Here is a 16041-nt window from a genome sequence, read left to right as displayed (position 1 = left end):
ATCATGGCAAACTGTCTTGTTTTCATATTTTGTCCAGTTTTCAAATTTTGCTAAGGTTAAAAAGGAAATCATCTTTTGCTTGTCTTTGCACTGACACTATTTCCTTGTGAATGTAATTTCTCACTGTTTTACATAATTTTTAATTGGAAAGCAGTCAGTGCAGCCATGTGGTATACATCAGTGTCAAGAATCACTTGTGAAAAGCCAGTTATTACTACTGCACTAAAACCATATCAGCACATAAATTCATCATAAAATTGAATATTACCCTTTCAAGTTCACTTAAACAATTTATGCAGTAGATTTTAAAACATGTTGAAGTATTTGCCCAGAAACAGCTGGCAATGGGTCATTCTCTGAGGTTCTGATGAGGGCTGAGAGGGATTTGCTGTTCTGAGATACCAGATGCTAAGTGTACAGACTTTACCACTTAATGCAATACTTTTCCAAGGTCAAGTCAGTCTGAGGGCTGACACCAGGATGAGAGATATTAGCAATTATAGAAGTGTTTTTTGGATGTTTTGATTTTGTTGGTGAAGCAAAGCTCCAGCAAAAGTGTCCCTGAAAAGCCTGCAACGCTTTGGAAGGAAGAAATTGGAAGCAATTTCAATTTAACGTGCAATTTCAGGTATCAATACAATTTAAAAAAGTTAATTAATTCCCTTTGCCAAAAAAAAGTAATCTCAATTTCTTGGAATCACCATTCATTTGCTAGAGACCAATTGTGTCATGTCTAACAACAAAGATCCATCTGTAATAAATTTACAGTGGTACTTTGTGAGGCGTCTCTAATGCTGTATCGGGATTGGCATCCATTGAGCCTTGTTTTTGATTCCAATGCCCCACATATCTGAATTGAAATTTTTTTGGAGGTTACCTTTTGATTTAAAGAGAATGAAATTGGTCTTCAACAGTAAATCAAAGCTGATGCAAAGTGAGCTGCCAGCACATTTTTTGCTGCACACAATTTTGAGATGAATGGAAATATAACTGTAGTGTGATATAAAATAAGCCACCAATTCATTGCAACCTCTTTTTATCCAGTGTTATTAGCAAGGAGTAATTTCACTTTTATGTCAATTCACTCAGAAAGTGTACATCTGTAAAGCAAATTCTTTCAGGTTCAGAATGGATAGATTGTCAGTTACTAAAAATATATCCCACATACAAAAGAACGCAGTGTAATTTCCATGTTTTCACTTAACTATAATACATGAAAAGCCATAATTGCCCTCCCAAACAAAGATGCTTTACCACTTTACTGCCTACCTATAGAATCTCGCACAGATGGATTCCAAACACCTAAATCCTCCATCCCAGATTAAACAAGAAAAGTACTTCAACTCAATAAAAAGTGTGAACAAACTATATCTAATGTGAAATGTTTATTCGGCATAAACCAACTGTGATAAGTAAATCAGCAGCACATCAGAATCCAGGATGTCAAATGCAATGCAAATATAAATTCTACCTTCGACAATGTCAATAATTATTTGCAATATTCATGAATAAATTTAATTGTTAGATTTTCAGTTTAGCTCTTAGTGTTGCAATTATTCATGCTAAATACTTATCAAGATAGGATGTATGTCTTTTATATGGCATAAACTTACCTTCTGCACAATATCCCATACACCCTTGTGTAGGTTGGAGTAGGTACAGAAAAAAGTCACCGCAGTTTCGGACACTGACTGGAATTCGGAAAAGACAACAGTCCTTTGTTGTACTGAAGAAAAACTGCCATGTTGCACAGGCAGTCAAATGTTTAATCTCTCCAGGCTCGGGCAAAGAATCCGTCTCCCTCAGAGACAACCAGACAGGGGCTTGAGTACCACAATGGTTCATCTGAGGTGGAAGATATGTAAAATTATAGGCAATAAGCAGCATTCATATCCTACCACAATTAGTGTGATTATTCTATAAATTTAAAAAAAATGTTTTTTTTGCATTGAATACAGTGAAGAATGGTTTTGGTTCTGCTAATAATACAAGCTTTTCTTCTTTGGTCAGAATTCCTTCATGAATATTTGCTGCTACAGTTAATTTTCAACTTGAACAAAAATCTTTTGTCATTAATGCCAAACCCACTGAATATGATTGTTTAATGTTCCTTAAACCTTTCACTAAATGCTGGATACTGTCGGTCCCCAATAAGTTATCAGTCATTTATAAAACTACGTTCTGGAAAAAGTTTGGGGAAATGAAGTCATCATTCATACACAGAGGTATACATCCAATGGACCAATTTTCAAAATGAACATCAAAACTAAAATCCAATTTGATAACGTCACAATAAGATCAGTTAGGATTGCAACATATAAATTGCAACTCTCTTGTTGTATATAACATTCTTAAAGATGGTTACCAAAAAAATGGCATTGAAATAGGAGATATTAGCAGCCTTGAGATGCATAAATCGAGCTAGCTCAGTGCTGGAGGGGAGAGTAGACTCTGGGATGGAGGTGCTTGAGAGGCGTATGAGGCACAAGGTGCAGGTCATCCTGAAAAACCCCGGGCATCCCCTCCATATAATTCTGGAGAGTCAAAAGAGCACTCGGAACAACAACCGGCTCCTCTCCCTGCCCTGTAGAACGGAGCGGTTCAGGAGATCCTTCACCCCTGCAGCCATTAGATTTTATAATTCGGACCGCTAGGCTGTAGGGGGATGCATTTTGCAATTACTAATTTTTAACTGTTAATTATTGGTCTTTTTAAGTATTTATTGCTCTCAGGTAGTGTCCACATTGTATTCTATGTATTTTCTGTCTGCGTTCGTTTTGAATCTGTGGGTTTGTTGGTTGGGAGCTTCTGGACATCTGAATTTCCCTGAGGGGATCAATAAAGTATTTATTATTATTATTATTATTAAAGGTGAATAAATTCCTGCAGGCCTGGTCAAGGGCATTATGGGAAGCAAGGGAAGAAATTGTTGTGGCCCTGGAAGAGATTATGTTTTTACCTCAGCCACATTTAAGGTACCAGAAGATTATAAGGTGACAAATGGTAGGTCTTTATTTAAGAAGCGATTCAATGATAAGCCGGGAACAGGTTTAACATCAGTGGTGGGAAAGTTACATGAAAGCATGCTGAGAAACGGGATCTACCACATGTGGAAAGGTAGGGACTGATCAAAAGTAGTGAGCATCACTTTGTGTTGGGAAATTGCGACACACAGATTTGATTAGTTTGTTTGAAGAGGTGACCTAGAGGAATAACAGGAGCAGGGTGGCAGGATGTTGTCTACGTGGGCTTTATTAGAAAGACATTAACAAGGTCTTGCATGGTAAACTGGCCAGGAAGGTGAAATCACATAGGATCCAGGATGAGCTAGCCACATTGGATACCAAACTGGGTTGGTGGTAGAGGTCAGAGGGTGACAGTTGATGGTTGTTTGTCAAATTGTACGCTTGTGACCAGCGTGACGTTGAGGTCCTTGCACTGGTCCAATTTTGTTATATGTAGTAATGATGCAGTTAGCATGGTTAGTAAGTTCACAGATTATACCAAAATTGGTGGCATGGTTGACCAAATAATTTGTCTAAGGTTACAGTAGGATCTAGATCAACTGGGGAGAAATGGGTAAAGGAATAGCTGATGGAGCTTCACCCAGACTAATGTGAAGTGATGCATTTTGCGAAGTTAAACCAGGGCAGGACTTACACAGTAAATTATATAGTCCTGGAGCATGTTAAAGAACAGAGAGATTCAGTGGTACAAAGAAATTGTTTCCAGAATCTGGCAACGCAGGTAGACGAAAGTGGTGAAGAAGGCATGTGGCATGCTTGCCTTATTGGATGTAGCATTAAATACAAAGCCAGATTTTTATTGTTGAAACTGCGTAGGACATTGGTGAGACCACAGCTGGGATATTCTGTGCATTTCTGGTCACTGCACTATAGGAAGGATGTGATTAAGCTAAAGGAGTGCAGAAAAATTCGTAAGGATGTGGACAGGCTGGTGTGGTTATATTACGAAGGGATACTTGACAGTCTTGGACTGATTTGCATGGAGTGAAGGAGGCAAAAGTTTAGAAGTTTGTAAAATCATGAGAGACATAGATAAGGTAGATGGTCACAATCTTTTCCCCAGGTTAGGGGGGGATCTAAAATTAGTGTCATCAAATTAAGGTGAGAGGAGAACGATTTAAAGAGGAATTGAATGGCAGGTTTTTTTCATACAGAGGGTGGTGAGTTTATAGAATGAGCTACCAACTTGTAGAGGTGGGTACAATTACAGTGTTTAAAAGACATTCGGACAGGTTCCTGGATAGCAAAGGTTTAGAGGGATATGGGCCAAATGCAAGCCAATATGAGAAGTTCAGGAAGGCTCCTTGGTCAGCATGGATATGTTGGGCCGAAGTTCCTGTTTCTGTGCTGAACAATTCTATGCACTCATGACTGTTTTGGACCCTGGAAGGTGCCGAATAGATACATTTTGTTTTTGTTATAGGGCCAGCAACCTTCAAGTCCCACATTTCAGTTGGAGAAAACGTAGACCACTGTCAATTCCAAAAATGTTCCTAAAAACTAAAAAGATAATTTCACCCAAGGTCAAGAAATGAGGCCATGACTCAGGTACGGTATGGTTCCAATAGTAATCAGTGCTCTCACTGTGTTGGTGCTAGAAACGGCAAATTTGAACAGAGGTGAACAAATAACCATTGCATGTAAGCCAACTTCTCCTACCCACAGTTCCAGATTGCTGAAGCCACAAGGATGATACAGAAATGCTCTAACAGATAACATCATTCAGAACAGAAAATAATTAAATTTGAGCCCATCTGGTTCATTACAATTAGCAAGAATCATTTGTATTCCATTATATGCCATTTCCTAAACTTGGCTAAAGTGGACATATTCTGTATTGCATCTTTCATGCAATAGGACAATTTAATTAAACAATATTGTGTATGGATGGTTCAGCATTCTACATGAAAACAGGCTCATCTAGATGTGTCATTCAGTTTGATAATTCTCAAACACTGTATACCTCCACACATTTTGTTGGCATTTCTGCAGGTTTATCAAATATCTGAAAACGATACCATCCGGGTGTTAAAGAGTGGTCGCATATCAGCTCCTGTATCGCTGACTGTTGCAACCGAAGTGAATCAAAGTCCACACTTCTGTAGGGGTTCTGAAGAAGCTGGTGACCACCAGGGTAGCACTCAGGAGCTGGCAGGTAACATGGAGGGAATTAGTACATTTTACTGCAACTGTCCAAGCAATTAATTTCTTCTGTTCAACACAACTTTATTGTTTAATGGTCAGCCAAATAAACAGCAAACAAACAAGAAATGTGAATTTGGAAATATAACTGAACTGAGAAAATAACTTATTTCTGTACTATAGATTTTAAATCTGTTGTTTTCTTAAAATAATGTATATTTCTGCAACAATTCTTAAGCTAAAATATGAGGGAGGGTGTGAGAGGGAGAAAGGGAGAGGGTGCAAGAGAGTACGAGAGAGAGAGAGCATGAGAGAAAGATTGCAATCATGATTCAGGGCTTGGACTGGGGGCTTGAATGCTTGTAATGAGATGGTGTTGGGCGCAGTTTCAGAGGCTGATTGGAGAACTGGGTAGCAGAATAGGGTTTGTTTGGTGAATCCGTTTTTGGAGTTATTGTACATCAGCATATTGTACATCAAGTGAATAATTAAGGATGTGGGCTGCCCGTGAGATGAGGCAAGAAAAGCAACTTACCTGAGCAGGATTCCCACTCCCGCCCAGGGCAGGAACCAGCTCAGAAAGACAGATTATTAAAAATGTTTGTCAGAGAATGCCTAATGGCAAAGGCAGCCCAGAATAATGCAAGACGATTTTGTGGGAAACTCTCATGGCATGTACGGAGACATTTCATCATTACCAAAAACACAATTACACAGCCAAAGAAGTGCAATGTGCTTTTAACTGTCCACATTAACCTATTGTATCTCAACCTATCAGAGATATTATCTTTGATCTACCCATCCCTTCTCAACTTTCTTTGGTCCTGAAAGCAAATCTGTTTTGGCTTTCCGAGCGAGGGAAGGTCTCCATTCTGAAATTTTAACTCTGATGCTTCTTCCACAGATACCACCTGACTCAATTAATATTTTTGGCATTTTCTACTTTCATTTGTAGATTTGCTGTCTCATGAAATCCACATAATAACTTTATATATCAAGGTGGTGTTGCATTTTGTCATGTATATTGTATTATTAGGTGTACCATCCACAGGCAAGCTGTGAAACCTTTGTGTTATCCTAAAATATCCGATCACATTATTTTAGAGAAAAAGATAATCTATGAGCCTAGCAAATATTTATTCCTTAATTAATTTTCTTTTCATCTGTTGCTGTTAGCTTCTCATTACTAACTACTGCTGCTTGCAAGATCCTACTGGACATGAACATGTACAGCAGGCAGTGAAGAAAGCGAATGGTATGTTGGCCTTAATAATAAGAGGAATTGAATATAGGAGCAAAGAGGTCCTTCTGCAGTTGTACAGAGCCCTAGTGAGACCATACCTGGAGTATTGTGTGCAGTTTTGGTCCCCTAATTTGAGGAAGGACATTCTTGCTATTCAGGGAGTGCAGCGTAGGTTTACAAGGTTCATTCCCGGGATGGTGGGACTGTCATATGCTGAGAAAATGGAGCAGCTGGGCTTGTACACTCTGGAGTTTAGAAGGATGAGAGGGTTCTCATTGAAACATATAAGATTGTTAAGGGTTTGGACATGCTAGAGGCAGGAAACATGTTCCCGATGTTGGGGGAGTCCAGAACCAGGGGCCACAGTTTAAGAATAAGGAGTAAGCGGAGATGAGGAAACACTTTTTCTCACTGAGAGTTGTGAGTCTGTGGAATTCTCTGCCTCAGAGGGTGGTGGAGGCAGGTTCTCTGGATGCTTTCAAGAGAGTTAGATAGGGCTTTTAAAAATAGCAGTCAAGGGATATGGGGAGAAGGCAGGAACGGGGTACTAATTGGGGATGATCAGCCATGATCACATTGAATGGCGGTGCTGGCTCGAAGGGCCGAATGGCCTGCACCTGCACCTATTGTCTATTGAACTACCTTTTGCTTTTTCCACACTACAAATAGGCATTCTTCAAATGGTATTCCACTATACTGCAATTCGTAACATTCTCGTGATGAAAAATAACTATGAACTCTCATATTATTTCTTTACTGTGTACACTAATTAGACTATTGAAATCCAGTCAAAATGAATGGGGAGCCGGAACAGCTAGCAGACACATTTTGTCTCTTAAGCATGAATGTTGTTAAGTAGAATTTTGTTTTTAATGAACCATCACAAATTTCTTGAATTACCCATGACATATGTAGAGGGAAAAGCTTGGCCTATAAAAACAAACATAAGAGTGATAAAATAAAAATGATAACATTTCAAGCTGTTAATCTCAAAGTTATGCAACAGAACTCAAACAATTAATTATGCTCATAAAATCTCTTGTGAAACAGAATAATATTTGTCAATGTAATCTAAGATTTGAAGTCAGAAGTGGAGAAAGAATATTCTCCAGTACTCGTGAGCTGAGATGAAGCTTCGTCAGCAATCTCAAATGGATACAACATTATCTTAAAATGTTATTCCCAGTTTCCTGAGAAAGCCATGCCACAATCAATACCAGAAATAAAAACAAATTATCTAGTCATTATCATCTTGTTGTTCTGGCAGCTTTCAGTGTGCAATTTAGGTGTAAATGTTCCTACGTTAATATTTAAGGAGACTTCAAAAGTACTTCACAGCCTAGAAAGCACTATAGGAAGCCCTGAATATTACCTGCAAGAAGCTGTATTCTTTTTCTCTTCACAAAGCTCAGAACTCCTGTATGATGGGTTTGTTTAACAAAGGAGAAAATAAGATGTGTTTTTTTATGTTTGGTGATCTGGATTCTGGTTGATAGGTGCTAAATATTTACACTAACCAGACAAAGCTGCTTGTCCACAAGTTAATATAAATTATTTATGAAATCACATTCATAAAGAGTCTCACTTTTTTGAATAATTACAGCAACTAACATCCCAACATCTTGTTTTAAATGTGTGCGGTAGCCAGTTTGAGAAATGACTAAGCAGTAAATAACCCTAACACTGTTTGTACTATCATAAGAACAACTCTAATAAATAATCCATCATAGAAGCAAATGTTTTCCTCTAATACTGGTTTACATTCAAGCAGAGCACCCCGACATGCAATATATTGTTGAATAAATCGGTTAAAGGAGATGTGCAGCTGGAATGTTAATATGTTCCTTCCCTGCTCCCAGCAAACAACCACAATTTCCAGTATTCTGTAGAAACCAGCACTTTGCTTCTCTTACTCCAAACTTACTTGAAAGTGATGCAATTATCTCAACTTGCATCACTTTCAAGGAAGAATTAGATTAGTAGTTTGGGTCACCTGGCAAAGCACAGAGTATGAGCAAATGGCAGCATTTGTTGGTGGGAATGGTGGAAGTGGGTGCAATTTGAGGTGGGGAAAAGAGACGGGTGAAAAGGGAGGAGGGAAAGAAGAAATGGAGGGTTGTTTGTAGCTTAGTTACTCAAAATTGGAGAATTCAATGTTCATACGATTAAATTGTAAGCTACCCAAGTTACCCATAAACTATCCACATGAGGTTCTGATCCCCCAGTTTGCGTGAGACCTCATTCTGGCAATGTGTATTGATCACTATGGCTAGCAACCGGGAACTCCAGCAGGCCTTGGTTATTGATCAAGCGCAAGTATTCAGAGAAACAGTTGCCTAGTCTCACTGATATAAAGGAGGCCATATTGAGAACTGAATGCAGTAGACGAGGTTAGAGAATGTGCACATGAATTACATGTGTTTTGCATTTGTGCATCTCAAAAAGTGTTCAAATGACAATAGGACTCAACCTGTAAATATATATTAATAAACATCCATCAGCTATCCAGTCATATAGCACAGAACTAGGCTCTTCGACCCAATTTGCACATGCTGACCAGGATGTCCCTTCTACGCTGGTCCCACCTACCCATAATCCCTCTAAACCTTTCCTATCCATGCACCTGTCCAAATGTCTTTTAAATATTGTTATAGTACGTGCCCCAACTACCTCCTCTGGCAGCTTGTTTCATATACTTACCATCCTCCAAGTGTAAAAGTTGGCCCTCAGGTTCCAATTCACAGAGTGAAAGGCTCTGTGCATCCACCCTATCTATTCTCATCATGATCTTATACACTACTAAGATAATCCCTCATCCTCCAGCACTCCAATGAATAAAGTTCTAGCCCGCCCAACCTCTCCCCATAACTTAGGCCCTCAAGTCCTGACCAAATACTCGTAATTCTCTGCACTTCCACCTTAATGGCATCCTTCCTATAGCAGGGTAACCAAAACTGAACACAATACTCTGTGCAGCCTCACCAATGTCTTGTATAACTGTGACATAACATCCTAATTTCTATACTTAACACCCTAACTCACAAAGGCCAATGTACTGAAAGCCTTCTTGACCACCCTATCTACATGTGATGCTACTTTCAAGGAACGACTAAACCAGTTGCGGACCCATTGGGCCGGTCCCCCAGAGCAATATTCCACCACTGATCCACAGCCACCAACTGTGCAGGCGCGGCTGACGGGTTCCCATTGTGATGCCAGAGATCCCCATTGTGACACAAGTCACGGCAAACCCTCCCCAAACTGCGCAGACCCAGCCGGCAAGTGGGAGCGTGACTGCAACATCTTTAAAGTTCAAAATAGCAATAACCTGTAAAATATCATCCCCTACCTCCCCCTCCTCCATTACCTCACCATCCCTCTTCCGACCCCTATCCTCCTCCATTCCCCCTAATCCCCCAGCACTCCCTCCCCCCTCCTCTTCACCCTCCCTCTTATTTCCCCTCTCCTCCTCTTCTCCCCTCCCCCACTCCCTCTCTCCTTTCCCCTACCCTCAGTCCCTCCCTCCCTCCATAACCCCTCTCCCCTCCTCACCCACTCCTCACCTCTCCTCTATCCCACTCCCCCACTAAACACAAATAACATTTCTCCTCCTCCCCTCCTCTCCCACTCCCTCCCTCTCCTTACAACAATGTAACAAATCTCTCGTTGCACTGGGTGGATGGGCTGTTGATGGGCAGTTTATGTAAATTAGATCCCATTGTGATGTCATAGCTGCTAACTGCCAGTGCAGAAGAAAGATTTTTTTTTCAAAGTGGAGTTTTGTAAAGTTAAAATGTGAATAACGTAAAATATAACATCAATCTGAACAAAACTTGATACACCACACCACAGGACAATAATGAGTTAGGTGGACCAAAAATTGCAGCACTATTGTGTACCGTTTTGGTGTAATTCAGGGCATGAATCAGACACACATGCACACTCACAAACAAACAAGATGAGAGGTTTAGTAATATATATACTAGACCAAGTGGGACCGGTTGGGTCCCTGTCTCCAAATGCAATATTCCCCCACTCACCCATAGCCCCCAACTGTGCAGGTATGGCTGACAGGTTCTCATGATGCCAGAGATCTCCGTTGTGATGCGAGAATAGGCAACCCTCCCCAACTGCGCCTCGCCATCCCTCTTCCTGCCCCTATCCTCCTCCATTTCCCCTTCATCCTTCAAAGTACCATTAGCAAATTTGCAGATGATACGAAGCTGGGTGGCAGTGTGAACTGTGAGGAGGATGCTATGAGAATGCAGGGTGACTTGGACAGGTTGGGGGAGTGGGCAGATGCATGGCAGATGAAGTTTAATGCGGAGAAATGTGAGGTTATCCACTTTGGTAGCAAAAACAGGAAGGCAGATTACCATCTAAATGGCATCAAGTTGGGAAAAGGGGAAGTACAACGGGATCTGGAGGTCCTTGTACATCAGTCTATGAAAGTAGCATGCAGGTACAGCAGGCAGTGAAGAAAGCGAATGGCATGTTGGCCTTTCTAACTAGAGGAATCGAATATAGGAGCAAAGAGGTCCTTCTGCAGTTGTACAGAGCCCTAGTGAGACCACACCTGGAGTATTGTGTGCAGTTTTGGTCCCCTAATTTGAGGAAGGACATTCTTGCTATTTTTTGGTTTTGTTTTTTTGTTTATTTTATTAGAAGTTAATACAATACAAAACAATACAGTGGCACCTAATTTTAGGTGCCAACTATGTCATACCGTAATCCATTCTATGTACAACCTCTAGTTTTATGTTATGAGAAGGAAGTAAGCAAGACAAGAAAAAAAAAACGATAGAAAGGGGAAAGAGTGGAAAAATAGATGGTAGAGAGTAGAAAAATGTGAAGTGTGTATATAAAAAATAAAAATAAAAATAAAAATAAAAAAGAAAAGGTGGAAAGTAGAAATAGAAGAGAAGGCCCCTTAAAAGAGAATTTTTCAAATCTATATTCGGAGATGTAGATCTATCCACGTCATGAACTGAAATCAGCAATCCTTATGGTACCGCTGCATCACATGATTCCAAAAAGTCGATGAAAGGAGACCAACTCCTTAAGAATTGGTCATATTTATCTATTAGTCGGAGTCTCATTTCTTCAAGGCGTGCTATGTCCATCATATTCCTAATCCACATTTTAACAGTTGGTATGGCTATATTTTTCCAAAATTTAAGTATCAATTTCTTTCCAATTCTTAACCCATAATTAAAAAAAACATTTTGGTCTTTATTTAAATTGGTATCTTCTCCTATTATTCCAAATATAATCCATTCCATTTTGGGTTCTATTCTTGACTTGAAGAGCTTTGTAAATATATCAAATATATCACTCCAAAATTTATTCAACTTTGTACATCCTACAAATGAATGTGTTATATTAGCGTTTTGAAACAACATTTATCGCATCTGGGAGAGACGTTTGGATAAAATTTATTCAACCTCGTTTTTGAATAATATAGTCTATGTAATAATTTGAATTGAATTAAATTATGTCTTGTATTAATAGAACAGTTATGTGTATTCATCAAATACTTTTCCCATCTATCCTTCGAGATCTTTATCATTAGCTCATGTTCCCAATCTTCCCTTAGTGCTTCTGTTGAGGGTGATTCTCTATATAATATATTATTATAAAAGTATGATATTAATTTTGTGAATCAGCCTTAATATTCATTGCTTCTTCTAAAGGGTCTAAAAATATAGTTTGAAATCTATGTGTATATTTCTTCAGACATTCTTGCTATTGAGGGAGTGCAGCGTAGGTTTACAATGTTAATTCCCCGGATGGCGGGACTGCCATATGCTGAGAGAATGGAGCAGCTGGGCTTGTACACTCTGGAGGTTAAAAGGATGAGAGGGTATCTCATTGAAACATATAAGATTGTTAAGGACTTGGACATGCTAGAGGCAGGAAACATGGTCCCGATATTGGGGGAGTCCAGAACCTGGGGCCACAGTTTAAGAATAAGGAGTAAGCCATTTAGAACGGAGACGAGGAAACACTTTTTCTCACAGAGAGTGGTGAGTATGTGGAATTCTCTGCCTCAGAGGGCGGTGGAGGCAGGTTCTCTGGATGCTTTCAAGAGAGAGCTAGATAGGGCTCTTAAAAATAGCGGATATGGGGAGAAGGCAGGAACGGGGTACTGATTGGGGATGATCAGCCATGATCACATTGAATGGCGGTGCTGGCTCGAAGGGCCAAATGGCCTACTCCTGCACCTATTGTCTATTGTCTATTATTCCCTCCCAATCCTCATCACCGTCACTCTTCTCTCCCCTCTCCTCCGCCACTCCCTCCCTCACCTCTCCCCGACCGGAAGCCGCGCCGACCGGAAGCCGCGCCGACCGGAAGCCGCGCCGACCGGAAGCCGCGCTGGGCAACGCCAGGCAGAGGCAGGCGCCGATGCTGACCGACAGCAGATGCAGCCAATTAGTGCGGTGATGGTGCAGGAAGGGGCGTCGCCATCCCAGCGGTGACTGACAGGAGAGACCAATCTGCGCATGTGTGGTTTTTAAGTTTTTAAAACCCTAATAACTTTTAAAATATACCACCGATCGGAACTAAACTTGTTGCACTTGCAGTACAAGAGAATGGTGAGTAAGGTGGCAAAAAAATGGTAGTTATTTTGTACCATTCTAGCACAAATGTAAAAATAACGCAAACTGGAACATAACAAGATGAGTGTTTAGTATGTACTAGACCAAGTGGGACCCGTTGGGTTCCCACAACGCACGGTTGTGGGATGGGGGGGGGGGTGCGGGGAGTGGCCTGCGGTGTCACACACAGGGCAGAGACAGAGAGAGGGCAAAGACACAGAGAGAGGGCAGAGTCACAGAGAGAGGGCAGAGACACAGAGAGAGGGCAGAGACACAGAGAGGGAGGGCAGAGACAGAGAGGGAGGGCAGAGACAGAGAGGGAGGGCAGAGACAGAGAGGGAGGGCAGAGACAGAGAGGGAGGGCAGAGACAGAGAGGGAGGGCAGAGAGAGAGGGAGGGCAGAGAGAGAGGAAGGGCAGAGACAGAGAGGGAGGGCAGAGACAGAGAGGGAGGGCAGAGAGAGAGGAAGGGCAGAGACAGAGAGGGAGGGCAGAGAGAGAGGAAGGGCAGAGACAGATAGGGAGGGCAGAGACAGAGAGGGAGGGCAGAGAGAGAGGGAGGGCAGAGACAGAGAGGGAGGGCAGAGAGAGAGGGAGGGCAGAGAGAGAGGGGAGGGCAGAGAGAGAGAGAGAGGGCAGAGAGAGAGAGGGAGGGCAGAGAGAGAGGAAGGGCAGAGAGAGAGGAAGGGCAGAGACAGAGAGGGAGGGCAGAGAGAGAGGGAGGGCAGAGGCAGAAAGGGAGGGCAGAGACAGAGAGGGAGGGCAGAGACAGAGAGGGAGGGCAGAGAGAGAGGAAGGGCAGAGACAGAGATGGAGGGCAGAGACAGAGAGGGAGGGCAGAGAGAGAGGGAGGGCAGAGACAGAGAGAGAGGGAAGGCAGAGACAGACAGAGAGGGCAGAGACAGAGAGAGAGAGGGCAGAGAGAGAGGGAAGGCAGAAACGGGGCAGAGAGAGAAGGCAGAGATGGAGAGAGAAGGCAGAGACAGAGAGAGATGTTTAGTATTTTGTTGCATATCCTTTACATGCAATGACTGCTTGAAGTCTGTGCTTGATGGACATGAACAGTTGCTGGGCGTCTTCTCTGGTGATACTCTGCCAGGCCTGTATTGCAGCCATCTTTAGCTTATTTTTGTTTTGGGGGTTAGTCCTCTTCAGTTTTCTCTTCAGCATAAAGGCATGCTCAACTGGGTTCAGATCAGGTGATTGACTTAACACTCAAGAATTGACCAATTTTTAGCTTTGAAAAACTCCTTTGTTGCTTTAGCAGAATGTTTGGGATCATTGTCTTGCTCTAGAAAGAACCACTGGCCAATGAGTTTTGAGGCATTTGTTTGAACTTGAGCAGATAGGATGTGTCTATACACGTCAGAATTCATTATGCTACTACCATTAGCAGTTGTATCATCAACGAAGATAAGTGAGCCAGTACTTTCAGCAGCCATTGATGCCCAGGCCATACCACACCCAATACCATGTTTCACAGATGAGGTGGTATGCTTTGGATCTTGGGCAGTTCCTTCATCCTTTGCTCTTGCCATCTTCATCTCATCTGTCCACGTCCTTTTTCCAGAACTGTGATTGCTCTTTTAAGTACTTCTTGGCAAACTGTAACATGCCCATCCTATTTTTGCAGCTAACCAGTGGTTTGCATCTTGCAGTGTAGCCTCTGTATTTCTGTTCATGAAGTCTTCTGCGGACAGTGGTCATTGACATACCCACACCTGACCCCTGAATCGTGTTTTGCGGATTTTGCTTTATTATGGAGAGAATTATTCTGTCATCAACTGTGGAGGTCTACCTTGGCTTGCCAGTCCCTTTGCGATTAGTAAGCTCACCAGTGCTCTCTTTCTTCTTAATGATGTTCCAAACAGTTGGTTTTGGGAAGACGAAGGTTTGGCTGAAGTCTCCAAAAAGTTTTATTCTTGTTTCTCAGTTTCATAATGGGTTCTTTGACTTTCATTGGTACGACCTTTGTCCTCATGTTGATAAACAGCAATAAACGTTTCCAAAGGTGATGAAAAGATTGGAGGAAAGACTAGGTACTGAGCGCTCTCTTACACCTGCATTAAGGAGGCAATTAAACACACCTGAGCAATTGAATTGAATTGAATTGAATTGAATCCTTTATTTGTCATTCAGACCTTTCGGTCTGAACGAAATGCTGTTGCGTGCAGCCATACATGTAATAATAACAACACACAATAAACACTAATTAACATCCACCACAGTGAGTTCACCAAACACCTCCTCACTGTGATGGAGGCAAAAGTCTTAAGAGTTACTGTCTCTTCCCTCCTCTTCTCCCTCTGCGCCGAGGCGATACCCCACCGGGCGATGGTAAGTCAGTCCCGCGGTTCAAGCTCCGCGGCCCGGGGGTGGTCGAAGCTGCCGCCCTCCAGTCCAGCGGACGCAGCTGTTGCAACGGGTGCTCCAGAAAACAGGCACCAGCCTGTGACCTGCGAGCTCCCGACATTGTCCTCCACTGGCCCGCGGCCGAGCCCCGGATCCAGGTCGCCGCCACCAGAACGCCGCCTCAGCCGCCGGAGCACCGTCTCCACCCCGCACCGGGCCGCCCACACGGCAGCGTCTCAGCCCCGCACCGGGCTGCCCCCACGGGAGCACCTTCCAGCCGGGAGCCGGTCCACCCTGACCGGAGCGCCTTCCAGCCGGTAGCCAGGCCACCCACACGGCAGCGTCTCAGCCCCGCACCGGGCTGCTCACACGGGAGCGCCTTCCAGCCGATAACCGTGCCGCCCGCACGGGAGTGTCTCAGCCCCGCGCCGTCCGCCCTCACCGGAGCGCCGAGTCGTGCCGCTACCCGGACGTCGCCACAGCTCGAAGACGGCCAGCCTCGCGTTGGTGAGTCCTGGCTGGCTCTACCTCCGGACCCTCGAGGTCGGTCGCAGGTTGGAGGCCGCCAGCTCCGCCATTAGGCCTCAGCGCAGAATTACAAACACCTGTGAAGCCATGTGTGCCAAACATTATGGTGCCCTGAAATGGGGGGACTATGTATAAACACAGCTGTAATT

At 42.7% G+C, this 16041-nt stretch overlaps 1 protein-coding gene across 2 annotated transcripts in view; it reads right to left on the bottom strand.

The window, feature by feature from the left end:
• Nucleotides 1-16041, bottom strand: part of vwde (von Willebrand factor D and EGF domains) — a 175078-nt gene that overhangs the window by 104367 nt on the left and 54670 nt on the right. For both annotated transcript variants that reach the window (XM_033045672.1, XM_033045662.1), the window contains exons 2-3: nucleotides 4990-5174; nucleotides 1614-1845 (exon numbers count right to left, since the gene is read on the bottom strand). In XM_033045672.1, the coding sequence (XP_032901563.1) occupies nucleotides 1614-1845; nucleotides 4990-5174 (417 nt within the window). The remainder of the gene's footprint in view (nucleotides 1-1613; nucleotides 1846-4989; nucleotides 5175-16041) is intronic.

The sequence above is a fragment of the Amblyraja radiata genome, chromosome 2, assembly GCF_010909765.2.
Source record: "Amblyraja radiata isolate CabotCenter1 chromosome 2, sAmbRad1.1.pri, whole genome shotgun sequence".
Taxonomy (NCBI): Eukaryota; Metazoa; Chordata; class Chondrichthyes; order Rajiformes; family Rajidae; genus Amblyraja; species Amblyraja radiata.
Note: the sequence above shows the minus strand (reverse complement) of the source record. Positions and strands in the feature narration are given on the sequence as shown.